Source organism: Leptosomus discolor, chromosome 3 (assembly GCF_034619465.1).
Source record: "Leptosomus discolor isolate bLepDis1 chromosome 3, bLepDis1.hap2, whole genome shotgun sequence".
NCBI classification, from domain to species: Eukaryota; Metazoa; Chordata; class Aves; order Leptosomiformes; family Leptosomidae; genus Leptosomus; species Leptosomus discolor.
In genome coordinates this window covers 70,433,213-70,448,511 of record NC_141393.1, presented here as the reverse complement: position 1 = coordinate 70,448,511, position 15,299 = coordinate 70,433,213, and the positions used below count along the sequence as shown (strand labels likewise).

Genomic DNA, 15,299 nt, shown 5'->3' with positions numbered 1-15,299 from the left:
CAAGCATGTGGTTTCTATAATACCAGTCCACATCTCTACACCCTGTTTGCATTGCCACTGGCAAAACCCTTTGTCCTTTGCACACCACACCTGCTTCTATCCAGAGAATTAGAAAAGGGATCACAATATAATACCAAAGAGTTGAACACACGATTTCTGGGTTGGATTAGGCCTGCAGAAAAAATTTATCTAGCTCTCAGCAACTGCTTGAACCCTTACATAAACACATACATGCTTGAACCCATACATAGCTATGGCATGCACAAGAGCGGAGCATAGAGACCCAAGACATTATGCCTACACAGAATCACACAAAAGTACCAAACTCAGTCCAGGATCCACAGATGCTCAAAGATCCCGCATGAAGGGCATCTGGTAAAGTACCAGGCATCAGGCTGGGACAATCCATATCACAGGGGTTTTGATCCAAGTTTGAACCTTGACAGTAGGGTGCTGGGAACAGAAAGTCTATAGATCCTACTGTGCTAAGCAGAAAATGCGGAACAGAGGGAATCCCAGCATGGGCGGCAATTTGATAGTGCTCTGCCCCTTTCTTTGGCTCCAGAACTTCCCCAGAATAGGGTAACTGTACCATAAGCAATCCTTTCTAGTATGTTCTTCATACAGCTGGTCAGGAAACAGAGTGCCCCCAATCACCAGGCCAGTCACCACTTTTCACTCTTGCTAGTTTTACCTCATTCGGTTTAGATGGGATACAGGCTCAAAGGGAAGACTCCACTGCATCGCAGAAGATATTAGGAAGAAGAATGGTTGATGGAGAACTTGAATCTCCCCCCAGACAGCTATACTAAGCTGAAACCTCTTGAGAGCCCAACTTCATCTGGATGGATATACAATCAGATTGGGGGTTGTCCAAGTGTTTTACACCATGCACTAGACATCCATGGGAACCCCAGGCTGAGCCATGACCATCTGTGCTCATTTAAACGTTTCTTGACAGAGGAGGGAGTGTTAATCCCGACATCCTGGCCAAACTGCAACATGGGCAATTATATTGTGCTTTGAAACATTCTCACACTGGTAGACATCAGTGTTTTCCACTCCTTCCCATAACGGTAATGCAGTTGCCAACACAGAAATGGCTACATTGCCACAGGAGAACACAAGCCCCCTGTGATGAGCCCTGCAGTGTTACTGTCAGATGCCACACATTGCTCTATTTTCCCTGCCATGGGCGTTCAACCCCAGCACGCTTCACATTCAGACTTCTACCTCTACCTGCAAGACGCCCTCACTGAATAATCTGCCCACCCATTCCTGAACTTTTCATTTTCCCATTTTTCTGAAGAGATACAACACGCTAGCTGAAAGCACACCTGCCTTCAGCGCACTCCAGTGACAGCAAAGCCAAACATTGTACGATATATCAGCTACTACAAAGGTAGAAATGGCTTTTGCTTGAAGACCCTCAATTCCAACAGTTCTCTTTCCTTCAAGGAAAAACAAGGAAAAAACCCCAACCCTTTTGTTGCACCAAAATCATCCCCTGGCATTTCTGACCAGCACACATGTTGTTACAATTATGACTGGACTGCTTGGCTCCGGCATAGGGGGAATGTTAAACCAGCACACTGGCACCCATCAAAACATTTGTGAACTTCCAAAGTGGAACTGACACCATGGTAGTGGTTTATATCACACGTCAGAGAAAGGCTTCATAACTCAGATCAAACAATTTAACTCTTGAGCTCCCTGTCTAGAGAAAGCAACCAAATGCTAGGCTGCCTATTGTTATTTCAAATGCCTGTTTCTTGTGGCTTCCAGCCAGTTCAGTTCATTTTGCAAGCTCAGAAGTTAAAGACAGATAGAACTGGCCAGAACTTCGATGAGGGACCTGTAAGAGAACAAAAACTGCTGACCCTAACAATAGCATCTTCCCTGTCAGGCAAAAACAGCACCAGCACTATCAGGATGGCACACAAGAATTTTTCAGCTTTTAACTAATTTTGTTGGAAAGAAACTTACTCCCTTCTAGGAAACTCATAATCTTAAGTAGTGGTCAAAAAGCTTTTTGGACTTATAATTTTTTGCCTTTTTTGGTTTGAGGAGTTCAAACAGTAACCTTACCTGTGACAACAAGGTACAATCAAGCAGGACTATTTTAGCCACATTTTAGTCCACCAGAGAAACACAAAATGTATGCAAAATGGTGTGCATGTGCTTCCTGTAAATACCATTACAACTCTTCTCTCAGATGCTCTTCTGTATGTCCCCTGATGAGCTGAATACAACTGTAATGAGGAACAGACCTATCCACTAGGACTTAGAATCTCTTGAGGAGCAACTGGGGACAGCTGCAGAAGATGGAAACAAGAATCGTACAATTAAATTATTATTGCACTTACTGGTATCCAGTTTTGAAAACCATAGTCAGGTTGCTACAAGCTGTTCTGCAACTGCAGACAGTCGGTCACAATTTTCTCACAATACAATCAATTCTTTGGCTTTTAGGCCAAGTCTTCCAGCAAAATAACAGGGAATGCAGTGTATCAGCAACCACAGAGCTTCATACACATCTCACATGTTACTTTGGAGTTTTCTAATTTCAGTCAGCCCTGATGACGAGCAGCTTCTCTAGGAAACAGATTTATCCCTCTTCCTCCTGTGTATAGGAGACACCAGTAGAGATTTTCCACTGCTGCCTTGGGCCACAGTTAGTTGAAAAGATTCCTGCCAAGCTGTATCCTGCCATGTCTTTGTTTCAAACATTTTCATATATTGGAACAGCCTTTTTCAAGGTTTTACTTTCACACAGCGGCAAGTTGCCAAAGGACATATCTGATTCTGTCATTTATCACCTGTGGAAAAAAGGTCTTGGATACGTGTATTAGCGTCAGATATCACAACTGAAAGTAAACACACTGTGTAAAAGATGCAATGATTTATTAATAGAATAAAAATGAAATGTAGTGACATGTTTTTCCACTTTTAAAGCCATAGAGACAATCAGTGTCCCATTTATATACTCAATGGCATCATCCAGCAACTCATTCATAAACTCTGACACGTTCAGGTCGGTATTAAAGAAACCATTTCCACAATGGAAGCAGCCTTCCTCTTACAGAGCGGATAACTATGAACCAGTCACCACAGTTTGCAGCTGCAATCGGTCTATGAGAGGTTTTCCTATGTCCCCTATTTTAATTCCTGAGATTTTCTCCACCTGGAATAGCATTTTAAACCTTTCAACAGCAACAGAGCAAACCAGCTGAACTTCTTGTGGGGTACAAACCTGCTCTTCAGGCAAGAAAACTCCTTGAATATTATATGAAAATGGGCTCACTTCCAATATACTGTGGGGCTTATTCATTACAAGGTCCCTGGCTAATTACTGGAATTTTGAGGCAACTACGGCAGAGAAAAATGTTTGTAATGGAACAGCTTTAATTGTAACACGCTCTCTTTTGGGTTTCTACTTCTACATCATACATTCTGCAATGTCTGCAATGATGTAACCCATCATTTTTGTGAAATCATAGCTGCTGTGATTTCAGTAACGTTATCAATATATAGCTTTGTGTGATCTAGCATTATCTGGAAGAAATAGGCAAAGTGATAAATAGGAAATATTACAAATGACTTTGCAATTTGCCTCAATATGCGAATTTCCTTTATAGCAAGTATAGGAAAGATTATCAGTTATGAAGACAATTAAAGTAAACATTTGGGTTTCACAGGATTAAAAACCACTGAAAACTAATCCCTTATGAATGTGAAGGAAGACAAACATCCTATCGCAGCTGTCAGGGGACAGAATGTGTTCAGAAGCAGACTAAATCGTGATGTTTTCTCCTGTAGATATATATCCCTTGCACAGTGCCTGGAACAGGTATCTGTGACGTCAATGTGCTGAGAGCCTTTGGAAAAACCCTACTGTTCGCTTTCAAGTATCCTGTTTCAGGAAGGTACAAAGCCCCATGAAGAGCTGGGCATTAGAACACGAACTTAAACCAGAATGATGATGACAGATGGTGAACCCCAAATGGGAGTCTTGTGAAAAAAAGAGCCTTTAACATTTGAAAACAGTATTAAAGGAAAAGAGAAATGAAGTGCATATTACTGGCACTGCAGAAGCCCTGATATAACATACAGCACACAAGCCCACAGGAGGGTATCATCCATAACCGGCTGGCTTATCTGAATATAGTAGTCATGTAGCAGAACAAGCTGGGGTGTTCCCTGGAGTCACATTCACTGCTTGAGTTTGGCTGTCCACATTGGAGAGGGATTTGGTACCGGAGTTTTGAGACTGAACCAACTGTTCAGAAATAGCAGGAGAAGCAACAACATGGTTAGCATGCTCACTCTCCCGCGCCGTAACACTGGGAGTGGGGTTTTCCTTAGCTGTCCCAGCATGACTGTGTGACTGGCTGGCTTGTCTCCCTGCTTCTGCCTCCTGCTGCTGCAGCATCCGCTCCACCTCTATCTCAAGTTCCAGCTTTTCCTCATCTGCCTCCACTTCCAGCTGCTGCATTAACTCCTCCAGCTTCCTGGCCTTGCGGAGTTCGTTCTGCTGTATGATCGTGCACAGGTGCTCCGTGAGGTGCTCCTTGATCTCTGTCTTGTGTTGGAGGTCCAGCTTGGCTGCCACGTACTCCGACTCGGCCTTATCATACCGCTTCCTGCAAAATCACCATCATTCCTAGTGGGTTAATTCTCAAAGCACTTTGCAATCTGACACATGGACAGATACTTTAAGCATCCCTGAAATACAATGTGCTCTGCAATGCATTATGCCAGCGATTCATGACATGCTGCTACTTTAGTAAAAGGGAAGAAAATAAGTGTCAATTGATCAAATCATCTCCTCTTGACACACTAGCCCCTATTGCTGCTGTATTCCAAGAGTTAATTTGCTCATCTGAAATCCACAGACTGAATTACAAGCAAGCATTTTTACTGCCTGTTTTAAGAGATGCATCACTAGCAGCAGAAAGAAACCATCAGAAACTGTAGTGTTTTCACACTTCTAATGAACAGCTACCTAGTGAACTGAAACCCTGCAAAACAGTTTCGTGTTTTTTCCGATCCAATCATCCACCCGACAGATACAGATGCTACAGTGGTGCTGTACATATTTACATTCCGATCTGGTCTAGAAGTGTACTCTTCCGGCCACCCATATACAAGTTCAGAAAATCATGAGCGGCACAGATTGACACAGCATATGACATCAATAGTGATCACAACTTCTGCGGGCCGACAGATGTAGAATTTTATTGTAAGCATCCCCCCGACACACACCTCCTGCCAATTTGCACTTCCTGTCATGACAAATATAGCAAAAAGGAAATATTCCAAATATCTACTGAGGTTAACACATCCGGGATATCTAGCACTTTAATGGTTGGTGTCCACATTAATGATGCATCTTCTGCTACACTCAGTGAATCGGTATATTCATTCTGATTTAATTGATAGAAAGACAGATGCAATCTTGCTCATGAGGAAAGGGCACATGCAAAGGCTTTTGCAGAATGACTACGCGAGGTACCTTACAGGGCATTCATAAAACTAATATTAGTAAGGTGGTTGAAAAAAGAATCCAGCTGTTTCATGAAACCAGATTCAAATACCAGGTTAAACAAAGCAACAGGAAGATAGGAGAGATCCTTTGCTTAGGGAAACAGAAGGAAAGAAGATATAGAAAAGCCTTCTCAAATATGTTCTTTTATATAATAATAACAAAACTTTGACCGAGCTGTAGAGGCTACGACTGCAGTAGGCAGAAGGTGCCCACTTACGTTTCCCTCACAAGAAAGCCAAGATTCCCCTGGGTCAGGTATCTGAAATGGAAGAACTAATGCTATGCTGGAAACATCTGCAAAGTTAAACCTTTGGGCTCAATTCACACATATTCTTCACATCATATTTACAAAAATTCCATTCCACAGCAATTGTCAAATGCCCCTAACTATATATGTGGTTAGGATTATTTAATATTGCACTTTTTGACCCATGAAAATTGTTTGTGTTTTATCCCTAAAACATAAGGCAAGAACTGAAAAATTGCTTAAAAAGACACCACTTAAAAGTAAATCGGCTTTGGCTCCTAATGCATAAAATCTACAACACTGAAAGTATCTAACTCACATTTCCAAATCCCTCCCTCACAAAAAAAAAAAAAAGAGACTTACTAAGTTCATGAAAGTCATAAGTATTTTGTCAAGTTTATCCCCTTCATCCTACCAGCATCCCCTTTTGTTGTCTTCATTAAAAACTGCTTTCCAAATGTCAGAGCCACCTGTGTTATACGCTCTTTTGCTGTTAAGCATTTAGAATAGACACATTATTATAAAATTTTGGTATGGAAATTTCCAGGAGCATTTAATGGTTTTAGAAACCAGACTTAAACCTAAAGTACCCTGAAATGTTTTTCCTCTTGAGGATATGAAATTCTGTACTCACATGCACTCAGCAACTGCAACTACAGTTAATCATAGATATCTCAAATGATAATTACACAAAAGAAATCCTTATTTTTTAGCTACTGCTGCTATTTTTTTAAAGACTAATTACTATGTTTATTGGCCTGTGGTCAACGTATAGCAGAACTCATAAGGAGAAATACACATTTAACACATTGAATCGTGAACCAAAAACCGCAACTGAACATTTCCATTTTATTGAAAGGCTACATAAACATGCTGATGTTTATCTACTGATGTTGTGGTTTACCCACAACTAATAGGGTGTCCCGATTAATTTCTTGCATTTAAGGAGCTCATCAGAACCAGAGTGATTAAAGGCATACTGTGAAGGGTGAAAGCTTGCTTTTTCCTTCAATTTTTGGTCCCAGTTCCAAAAGCACTTCAGCAGTATTATATGTTTTAAGCTTAATTGGTCCCATTGATTCCAAAAGGACCAGAGCTGTCATCAACAAGCAAGTTTCCCTGAAAAGGACTTTCATTTTAGGACTTTAAAAAAAAAACCTCCTTCCCCCTGAGAAGAAATAAACAACCTTGAAACAATAAAGCAGGGCTTATGGACAACTGCACAGTTAAAGCACTAAGTATGTCTCGTGACATCACGAAGCTGGAAAGCAGAGTCTGCAGCCAGAAAACCTCCTTCAGTTTCCAGATTCCAAGGGAAAAATTAGGAAATAAAAAGCACACTTTTACCTCAAGATTTGAAAGCCCCCCAGCCTGTGACCACTTTAACTACACATCATTCCAATGACATAACTTCATTACTGCTTCAGTGACAGGAAACAGCATTTTCTTCCTCCACTCAGACAGGGCTATTCCCTCCTCCCTGTCTGTCACTTACCGGGCATAGGAGTAGTCCAAGCTGGCCTGATCGATGCGGTTCCGCAGGATGCCAATGTCAGCAGATACCATGTCATCCAGAGCTTGCAACTCCTTCTGAATCCTTTTTAGTTTTACTGTTTCAGCTTGAGTTCTTTTGGATCTGCAAAAGGAATATGCTTTTTTTTTTTCCTTTTCAAGCCTCTCCTTGACATAATGGGCCCCATTTCACTTGCAGAGCAACTAACTTCTTTAAGAGCTATTCAGAAGGTTTCTCCTTTATGGTTTAAGACTTTTGATCTTTTTTAACATCCACAGGGATCTAAAATGCCTGCTATTAAAGGACCACAGCAAAATTACGTAATGACTATAATCAAAGTGCCTAAAACGGATCGTGTTTCTTAACTGTGGAAACACACAAGAAGCTGCTGTATCTAAGTAGTTCTCAGTGTAAGGAAACAGGAAATGGTTTGGGGGGAGCGAGAGGGGGAAGGGTATTTAGCCCTGCAAATATCCCCTTTCAAAGAAGCCCAGTTAGTAGGGGCCAAAAAGTCACCTAACCTATGCTTGATTTCCATTTTGTAAGATTTTTCCCAAAAGGCCTAGCCAGATCCCAGTGAAGTCAATGGAAAGTTTTACATCAAACACGAAGGACTTCAATCAAGCCCTACGTAACCTTTTCAACTCAGCCTACTCATTCCTGAATTCTGAAAACTAAATGTTGCTAAGGGCAGCAAGGCTTGATGGATTTCACTCCCAAGCAAGCTAAGTAATTTTCAACAAGCTTTTACACCAGGTCACTTTGCTGTCACTCATCACCACCTGCAAAACCATGCTTTTCGGCCACTGCTTCACAGCCCAAAGCAGGTACCTGGCAGCAAGACTAGATGTGTAGGCAGTGACACCATCTCTCTTAGACCAGATGATGTGGGTGGAGAGGAACAGACATCCTGTAGTATTGCTTAGAGCCTGCAGAAGGCCTTTGAATGTCAGATGTAATTCCCTAGCTGTCACCTTCCAAGTCCTCCTCTCTCTCCTCATGCTCTGCTTCCAGAAGGAAGAACCCAGCCTGGTGGTCACACCCACATTTGCTGTCCTGCACCGACTCAGACCAAATGTACTTGTGTTATATCTCTGCCTGGAAAAGGAAAACAAATGTTTCATTTCTGCCTGGCAAAGGAAAACAAAATCTTCAGAACCTCAAAGAGAATCTGTCTTCTGCACACAGTACTGGCTATGCTCACCTGTGCTACTCAAGGGCTTTGATGGGCAGAATATAATACATATCTGGGAGAGCACTGTGAGCCTGAAAGCTTGACATCTCCTTGCTTGATCCAGTGTAATCAGCTGCTCCATTATCCTTCCCTACAAACCCTGCCTTCCCTGTAGTCTTAAACTATCTCCATGGACAACACTGTCCAATGCCTTCAAGTCTGGTCACTTGAAGAGCAAGAGCTAACAACTGTGAGAACATATGAATTTTTATAATTTCTAATCAGTCAGCAGTAAACCAGTACGTTCTTAAACTTAAAGCTGATCATCTTCTCTTTTCAATACTTTTCACATACTAGTAAGAAAGAGTCAAAAGCCCAAACAGAAATAGCTAGTTTCCCTTCAAAGGTTAGGAATCAAATAAACTTTCCTTAAAGCCAGTGAAAACAAATCAGAAACAGACCAGGGATGAGCATCTGAGCACCCCAACTTCCCAACACGCCTTTAATAACAGGCACAAGGGCTTCAGCTAATTCTTGAACTGTGTAATAACTTTTCCATCTGCACACAGAGCTGTAGCTTTGGAAGTGTGAAAAGCTTAGTCACAACTTGTTAGCCAGCACTTGTCATCAAAGGGAAATGTCGATCACAGTTGCTCACTTGTGGAGCACTACACACAGAGCAAGAGAGGAGGAAAAAAAGAGATTTAAATAGAAGATATGCAGCCGGTGGCAGATGAAAAGTAATCCCTTCCTCAGCCTCAGCCCATGGTGCAGCATAGCCCCTTACCTCTCAGCAATAGCTTTGGCCAGGAGTGCCTTCTTGCGTTTATTCTTCTCTTCTATCAGCCGTTGCTCTTGCTGGAGGATTTCCCATCGTGATTTCTCCTGCCTGCTCATTGACAAGAAGATCAAAATTAATAGAAAGTTAATTTCTCTCCCTGTTCCCCAAATGACACAAATATTCACCATCACATTTCCTGGAGCAAACTCTAAAAAAGTCAAAGGAACAATAAACAGGTTTTGGTTCTGAGGAAAGAAGAATCATCTGCAAGAAGCCATTCAGACCAATAAAACGTTTCCAGATGCAATCTTCTGATCAGAACAAAAATCTTCATAAGCAAGTAAGCTGCTGGTTAATTCAGCTTTGCTGGAGGAAAGAGCATACAGCACTTCCTCAGAAATGGACAGAATTTTTCATTTAAAGGATGTGCTTCCCCACTAGGTAGAAGCAGTTTCAAGTTTCTTACTGGCTGCTACAAGTCACCATCTGTTCAGTCTGCCAACACAGCCTCTTTTTTGGAAATGTTTTCTCCATAAAACAGATCCTTTCACAGGTCTGCTTTACAATACAGCCTCCAAATAATCAAATTGATACAAATGAAAGGCTGGTAAATGTTACAATGAAAATGAGCAACAAGGAAGAACAAGAATTCACTTTTGCCAGCAAGGAAAGAGTTATATGGACTCCATTCCTAGGCTACATCTCCTAATAGATACAACCAGACCTAGAGGATAGAAGGCAAGGTTTCAGGTGAGAGGGGGCAACCTGTGTCAACACAACCGGGCTTTGCTACTTTTCCAGCCTGTTGTGTTCTTCATGCCCTCTCTCAAAAAGACTCAGCTTAAAAATACCCAAGTAACTCAACTATGTTAATCTTAACAACCATTTCTGCACAAGATTATCTCTTCAGACTTCTCCTCATCACCCTATTCCTAAAATGTCATACAGAGAAATATTTTTAATAAGATTTAAATCCAAGTGCACAGGCTAAGAAGAATTCAGCAGATTCAGGGGGTGGGTTGTTGCAGCTAAATGTCATTTGCTCCTCACAGAGTGAAAAACTTCTCTGCAAAGCTTTAGCTATCTTCTCCCCAGTCAAACAGGGCCTGTATTTTTCACCACCAGGAAGGAGCAGAACAGCCAGTACTACCGCTGAGCTGCACCCACACGAGGAATTTGGCACTGCTGTTCCAAGTGCTGCTATGCTTGTGAAGGGACAGCTGTCTGCAGGCAGGTGATCCCAGCCAGAAGCCAGGCAGGTAAATGCAGGCAGCATGGCCAGCAGCTGCAGGCTCTCAAGGTGAATCTCTGCCAAACAGAACCTCCTGGATCCTTTTGAGTTTTGAATTTGGGAGAAGCCATGTGCTGCTTCCCCACACAAGTGCTGCTGACTGCCATAGTTCTGCCTCTCCAGCAGGAAGCACCTTCAGTCCCCTCTGAGATCCTACGGACAGATCTAACCAGAGATAGGGTCCGGCACACCACGCTTGGAAAGCTGCTGATCGCTGTTTTGGGGGAACATGAATGAGGCACGGAAGTTCGGTGGCCAGCTAGTGTTTGTTGATTATATTGGGCAGAAAAGTTTGGACCTGCATAGGAACTCAAGGCTGGAACAGCATTGTTAAAGTGTTTTAAAAATAAGCTATCTGCCCTAGAAAAAAAAAATCATCCTTTTGCCCCTTACACTTTGCTTTGCCACCTGAGGAAAAAAAGAAAATTAGCACTTGGATACAGACAGAAAACGAACATGAAGAGGTAAAACCAAGTAATTTCTCATACCGTAAATGCCTGCCCCCTCTAGCATTTAGACAGCAGCTTTCTTTTATAGGCTACTATCTGAATTCTGGATGGTGAACTAAACAACTGCCACATTCAAGCAGATTCCCAGAGAGCCACGTTCAGTACTTTTTCCCTTCTCTCTCTCACATGTATCAGTCCGATGCTTTTGAAGGAGACAGGCACCCCACTGTGGGCTGATGGTGAGCCTTGAGATTGGTCTCATCTTGAATCATAAAAGCTAGAGAACTGCTTAAACCTGAAATTTTACCCCCTTACCAACCCTTTTGGCATTAATAAATACGCAGCAATACTGTAAAGGGGAACACAGTTCCAGTGTATCTACTCTCAAAAGGACTTGTTGCGGCTGCTGGCTTGTCTACACAGCACAATAGTGAGACTAAGTCTTCATAAACCATTCAGACAGTCCTACATCTTGGGCACTTTATGATGTACAGTCCCACTGCTATAGGAAATTATCTGAAGACAGCACCATGCACACCTGCATGGATCACACTACAGAATTTGGTCTTGAATCAGGTTTAACACAACTAGAGATAAAAACAAAGGTTCAATACAGAGGAAGCAAACATGATCTTTCAGACCTTCCTATTAGATACAGAAAAGGTCACTTTACTTCACAACAAAAGAATGAATCAATACACAATAATAAAGCCCATCCCCTGATTTTACCGACTTACTAACAATTCCACTTTCTTTTTCTCCACTTTAGAGTTTGGCTTTGCAGGGCAGGTCTGGGCATTGTCACTGCCATTACAGGGATCTACTGGTGTCACTTCCTTCTGCTGGTCTTGGTTGTCACTTTGCCTTTGATTTCCTGCTGACGGAGGATGAGGTGGTGGCACAGGCTGCTGAAGATGACAAGGCTTGTGTTTTGGTACAGAAAGCAACTGCTCAGGAGGAACAGAGGCTGCTCCACCCTGCAGTCCCAGCTTCTGACATTGCTGCTGGAGGGCTTTTTCTCGTTGCAATTGCTTCCGACTCTTATTCACAGTGTGGGGGCGATGCTGCTGCTCCGAGGGTTCATACGAACCTATCAATGGATGTGAGGGAGAAACACGATCAAACCCAGATCTCAAGATCAAAGACAGACTCTGTGCATTAGCTTTTCTGGGCCAGCAAACTAGTACAAAAGCAACATAAGACATGCCAGGGTGTCAAGAAAAGGCAACGTGGGGGAAAACCCAGGAACCTGGTTTTGTTAGCCTAAGAACCAGGAAATGTAAAGGATCTGAGCATCCAAAATGAGAGGGAGGAATAAAGGGCCTGGATTGTGGGAGTAAAGGAGGAATCATAGATAGGAGTGAAGCAACTCTTGGGGGAATCATGGAGAGACGGATCTAGGGCTAAAGAAGAGTCCCAGGCAAACTGGGGGTTTATAAAGTGAAGAAGAATAGGGAAGAACAAGGTGACAGACGGGCAAAGAGGAGGCTGGGACCATAAGTGGGGTAGCAGACACATAGGTGTTGTGCAGGACAAGAGGCTGGAGAGTCTGGAAATGTGACAGAGAGGGTGCAGGTGGAGACCGAGGGGCAGGATGGGAGACTGAAAGGAGCAGTGAGACATGGCGCCTGGACGGGAGAGGCTGAGGGACTGGCTCGGGGAAACCGGGGGCTACCTGGAGATGCTGAGGTGTTTGATGCAGGGATGGATGGAATAAGCTGAGAAGAGGGACAGAGGTGTGGATGTCGGGGGCTAAGGGGACGGGGGGGCTTGAGGGGACGAAGGGAGGTAAGTGCAGCTGCGGGGGCTGCCCGGGTGCTGAGTGGCCGGAGGCTCCTCTGCGCCGCTGCCGGCCCCGCTGCCCGCCCCGCCTGACGAGGGCGGGCGCTGCGGCCAGTTCGGTCCCGAGCCCCGGCCCCCGCCAGAGCCCGGTCGCGGTCCGTACCTGGGCGCTGGCCCCGCAGGCGCCGCAGCTCCTCCTGCGAGAAGCCAGCCCAGGCCTCGGCCATGGCGCTTCCTCCTTCCGCTGACGGGGCGCCGCGGCACGCAGGGCCCGCGGCTGCCCCGCCACCGCCGCCCGCTCGCCGCAGGCGAACGCCGCGGACAGCCCCGGCCGGCAGCGCCGGGGGGGGGCCTCGCGCCTCCACGGCAACGCGGCGGGGCGGGGAAGATGGCGGCCTGAGGAGACGGGGAGGGGTGGGCCGTGGGCGGGGGGCATGGAGCAGGAGAGCGGGGGCCGGCCCTTGGCGGGGCCGCTGGGCCCCGGAGGTGACAGGCCGCGGGGGGACGCAGGTCGATCCCGGCTGCCGCTCACCGGCGGGGCAGCCCCGGGGCTCCTCAGCGGGCGGAGCCCCTAAAATGTAAGGTAATTGTAATGCCATAAAGAGCTCAGTGAGTCCCAGCTAACTGGGCATAGATGAAGAAGAGAAGCTGCTCCCAAATAAAGCAAGCTTCGAGGAGTGTCACCAGGACCTCCTGGCCATATATAATTTGTAATTAGGTAGTTATAAGAGCAGGTGAGATCCCTGCTGTGGTGCATCTAGAGCTGCATTTGCAGGGTGTACGGAGCCTGCCTTTGGGACCTGGGTTGCTATGAGGCAGGGACATCTGCACAGCTAGGTGCTGATGTGCTTTCATAAGTTAATGGTGACACCAGGGTGAGGAAATCAGCAAGGAAAAGTATTATTTTGCCCATACTGATGTTTCTGAAGGTCTGCTTTGACCGTTATGCACAAGGATGGACACACATGCTTCCATCCTTAGGTATAAACTGAAAAGATCCTGCAACATGCAGCCTTATTATCTCAGTAGCCATGAAAACAAGTGTTTTTTCCATCCAGCCCAAACTCTTGTGGCCGCTTGAAGCCTATCAGAGTTCTTGCAGATGAGCTTACCTCCCACCGGGAGAAAGCCGTCTGGAACACAAGGGCACGAGCCCCAGGCTTAGCTGAAGCAGTCCAGGGGACTGAAGGCTTAAATAATACATCACCGGCAATAAAACGGGGACGTTTTCAGTGCCTAACCACATCCCTCCCCGTTCCCAATCTGTAAGGGATTAGTCAAGCTCTGAAGTATTGCTGTCTCCCAGAGCAAACTCAACTTGATGACCATGTATGACTTTGCAATTTATCGCAGCAGCAGCACTTTTAACAGCTCCTGCGTGACTAACGCGTCCCATAAATACCAGCCCCAGTCAGAGGAGAAGCAATCCTGAACTGCCACTCACTGGCAGGCGTTAAGTGTTTCCGATCGGATTTGGCTGAGCGCCTTCAGGGAATAGAAGCATCACCGTTTTTTACCCGCATCTTCGCTGTAGCTCCTGATACCGAGCGGAGGTGGCGTGGGCATCCAGTGGAGGAGAAGGGGATCATGGTTACCTCAATTCTGTCGGCGCTGACCAAGAGGTCCTTCCTGGGTGAGCCTGGGGCAGAGGGTTGCCGAGCAGCCCTTCAGATGGGATTACGGCTTCCTCCAGGAAACCTGACAGAGCACAGAAGAGATCTGAACGAGAACCATAATCCAACCTTGATTCTAATGCTCTCAGAGCTCCAGGCAGACCAGGAGACAGAACCAGGCGTCAGTTTGAATTTTACAACGAATCAGCGTCGGCCACCCCCACAACAATTAGGTGTGGGCACCTAATTCCCGTTTAGATGCCTGTATAGGAGTCGGGAATCTAAATCTGCCCTGGTGCCTAAATCACTGTAATGGGCTGTACCAAACTCACAGATATCAACTGCATGTGCTTTGCAAAGTACAAACGCCAGATTCTCATTCTTGAACCTTAGTTCTTTCTTCTCTTCCAAGTTTTAATGCTACAAACAAAAATGAAGCACCATATTCACTTTATTGCTGCAGATATTCCAGGCATAAAACTCCCACGTGTTTTATAGAAAAAGTATAAAGACTTTTGAGATGTTAACTATAATGCTATAGGCAAAGCAGCAATCCATTTTAACAGTTTCCATCAGCCAAAGGTTTAATTACCAGCTGTTGGGCCAGCTTTCTCCAGGAACAATTACAACACAGTGAAGTCATTTCACAGGGCATTTACCAACAGCAGATTTAGAAAACGGAGGCTGGCCGTGTTCTCCGGCCGACTGAAGTGCTGTGAGCATAACATAGCACCGAACATTTGCCACCTAGGAATAAAGTATTTTCCAAGCAAACGTTGCTACAACACAGGCTGGACAAGGCCAGATGAAGAGAAAACAGAAACCTTCTTTTCCATCCCCTGGAACAACATCCCAAGCAACAACACAAACCTTTCTTTTACATCTGGGGCTGGATTTGACT

At 44.7% G+C, this 15,299-nt stretch overlaps 1 protein-coding gene across 3 annotated transcripts; it reads right to left on the bottom strand.

Moving 5' to 3' along the window:
* Positions 1-3,231: 3,231 nt before the first annotated feature.
* Positions 3,232-13,012, bottom strand: GORAB (golgin, RAB6 interacting). 3 transcript variants are annotated; one of them, XM_086462800.1, is made up of 5 exons: positions 12,949-13,012; positions 11,733-12,093; positions 9,270-9,371; positions 7,291-7,431; positions 3,232-4,643 (listed from the first exon to the last, which is right to left on the bottom strand). In XM_086462800.1, exons 1-5 carry the CDS (start codon positions 13,010-13,012, stop codon positions 4,172-4,174), a joined length of 1,140 nt encoding a protein of 379 aa, XP_086318926.1. In that variant the 3' UTR covers positions 3,232-4,171. The 3 variants fall into 3 exon arrangements, with proteins under 3 accessions (XP_086318926.1, XP_086318927.1, XP_086318928.1); XM_086462801.1 differs by having other exon boundaries at positions 11,745-12,093; XM_086462802.1 differs by lacking the exon at positions 3,232-4,643 and having other exon boundaries at positions 7,273-7,431; positions 11,745-12,093; positions 12,961-13,012.
* Between the last annotated feature and the right edge of the window lie 2,287 nt (positions 13,013-15,299).

Bases quoted from the DNA above. Each gene is read 5' to 3' on its own strand.
- GORAB (XM_086462800.1), bottom strand. From the start codon at position 13,012: ATGGCCGAGGCCTGGGCTGGCTTCTCGCAGGAGGAGCTGCGGCGCCTG. The intron at 12,094-12,948 runs GTACGGACCGCG...ATCCATTGATAG, and splicing joins CCTGCGGGGCCAGCGCCCAG to GTTCGTATGAACCCTCGGAG. The intron at 7,432-9,269 runs GTAAGGGGCTAT...TTCCTTTTGCAG, and splicing joins GCCAAAGCTATTGCTGAGAG to ATCCAAAAGAACTCAAGCTG.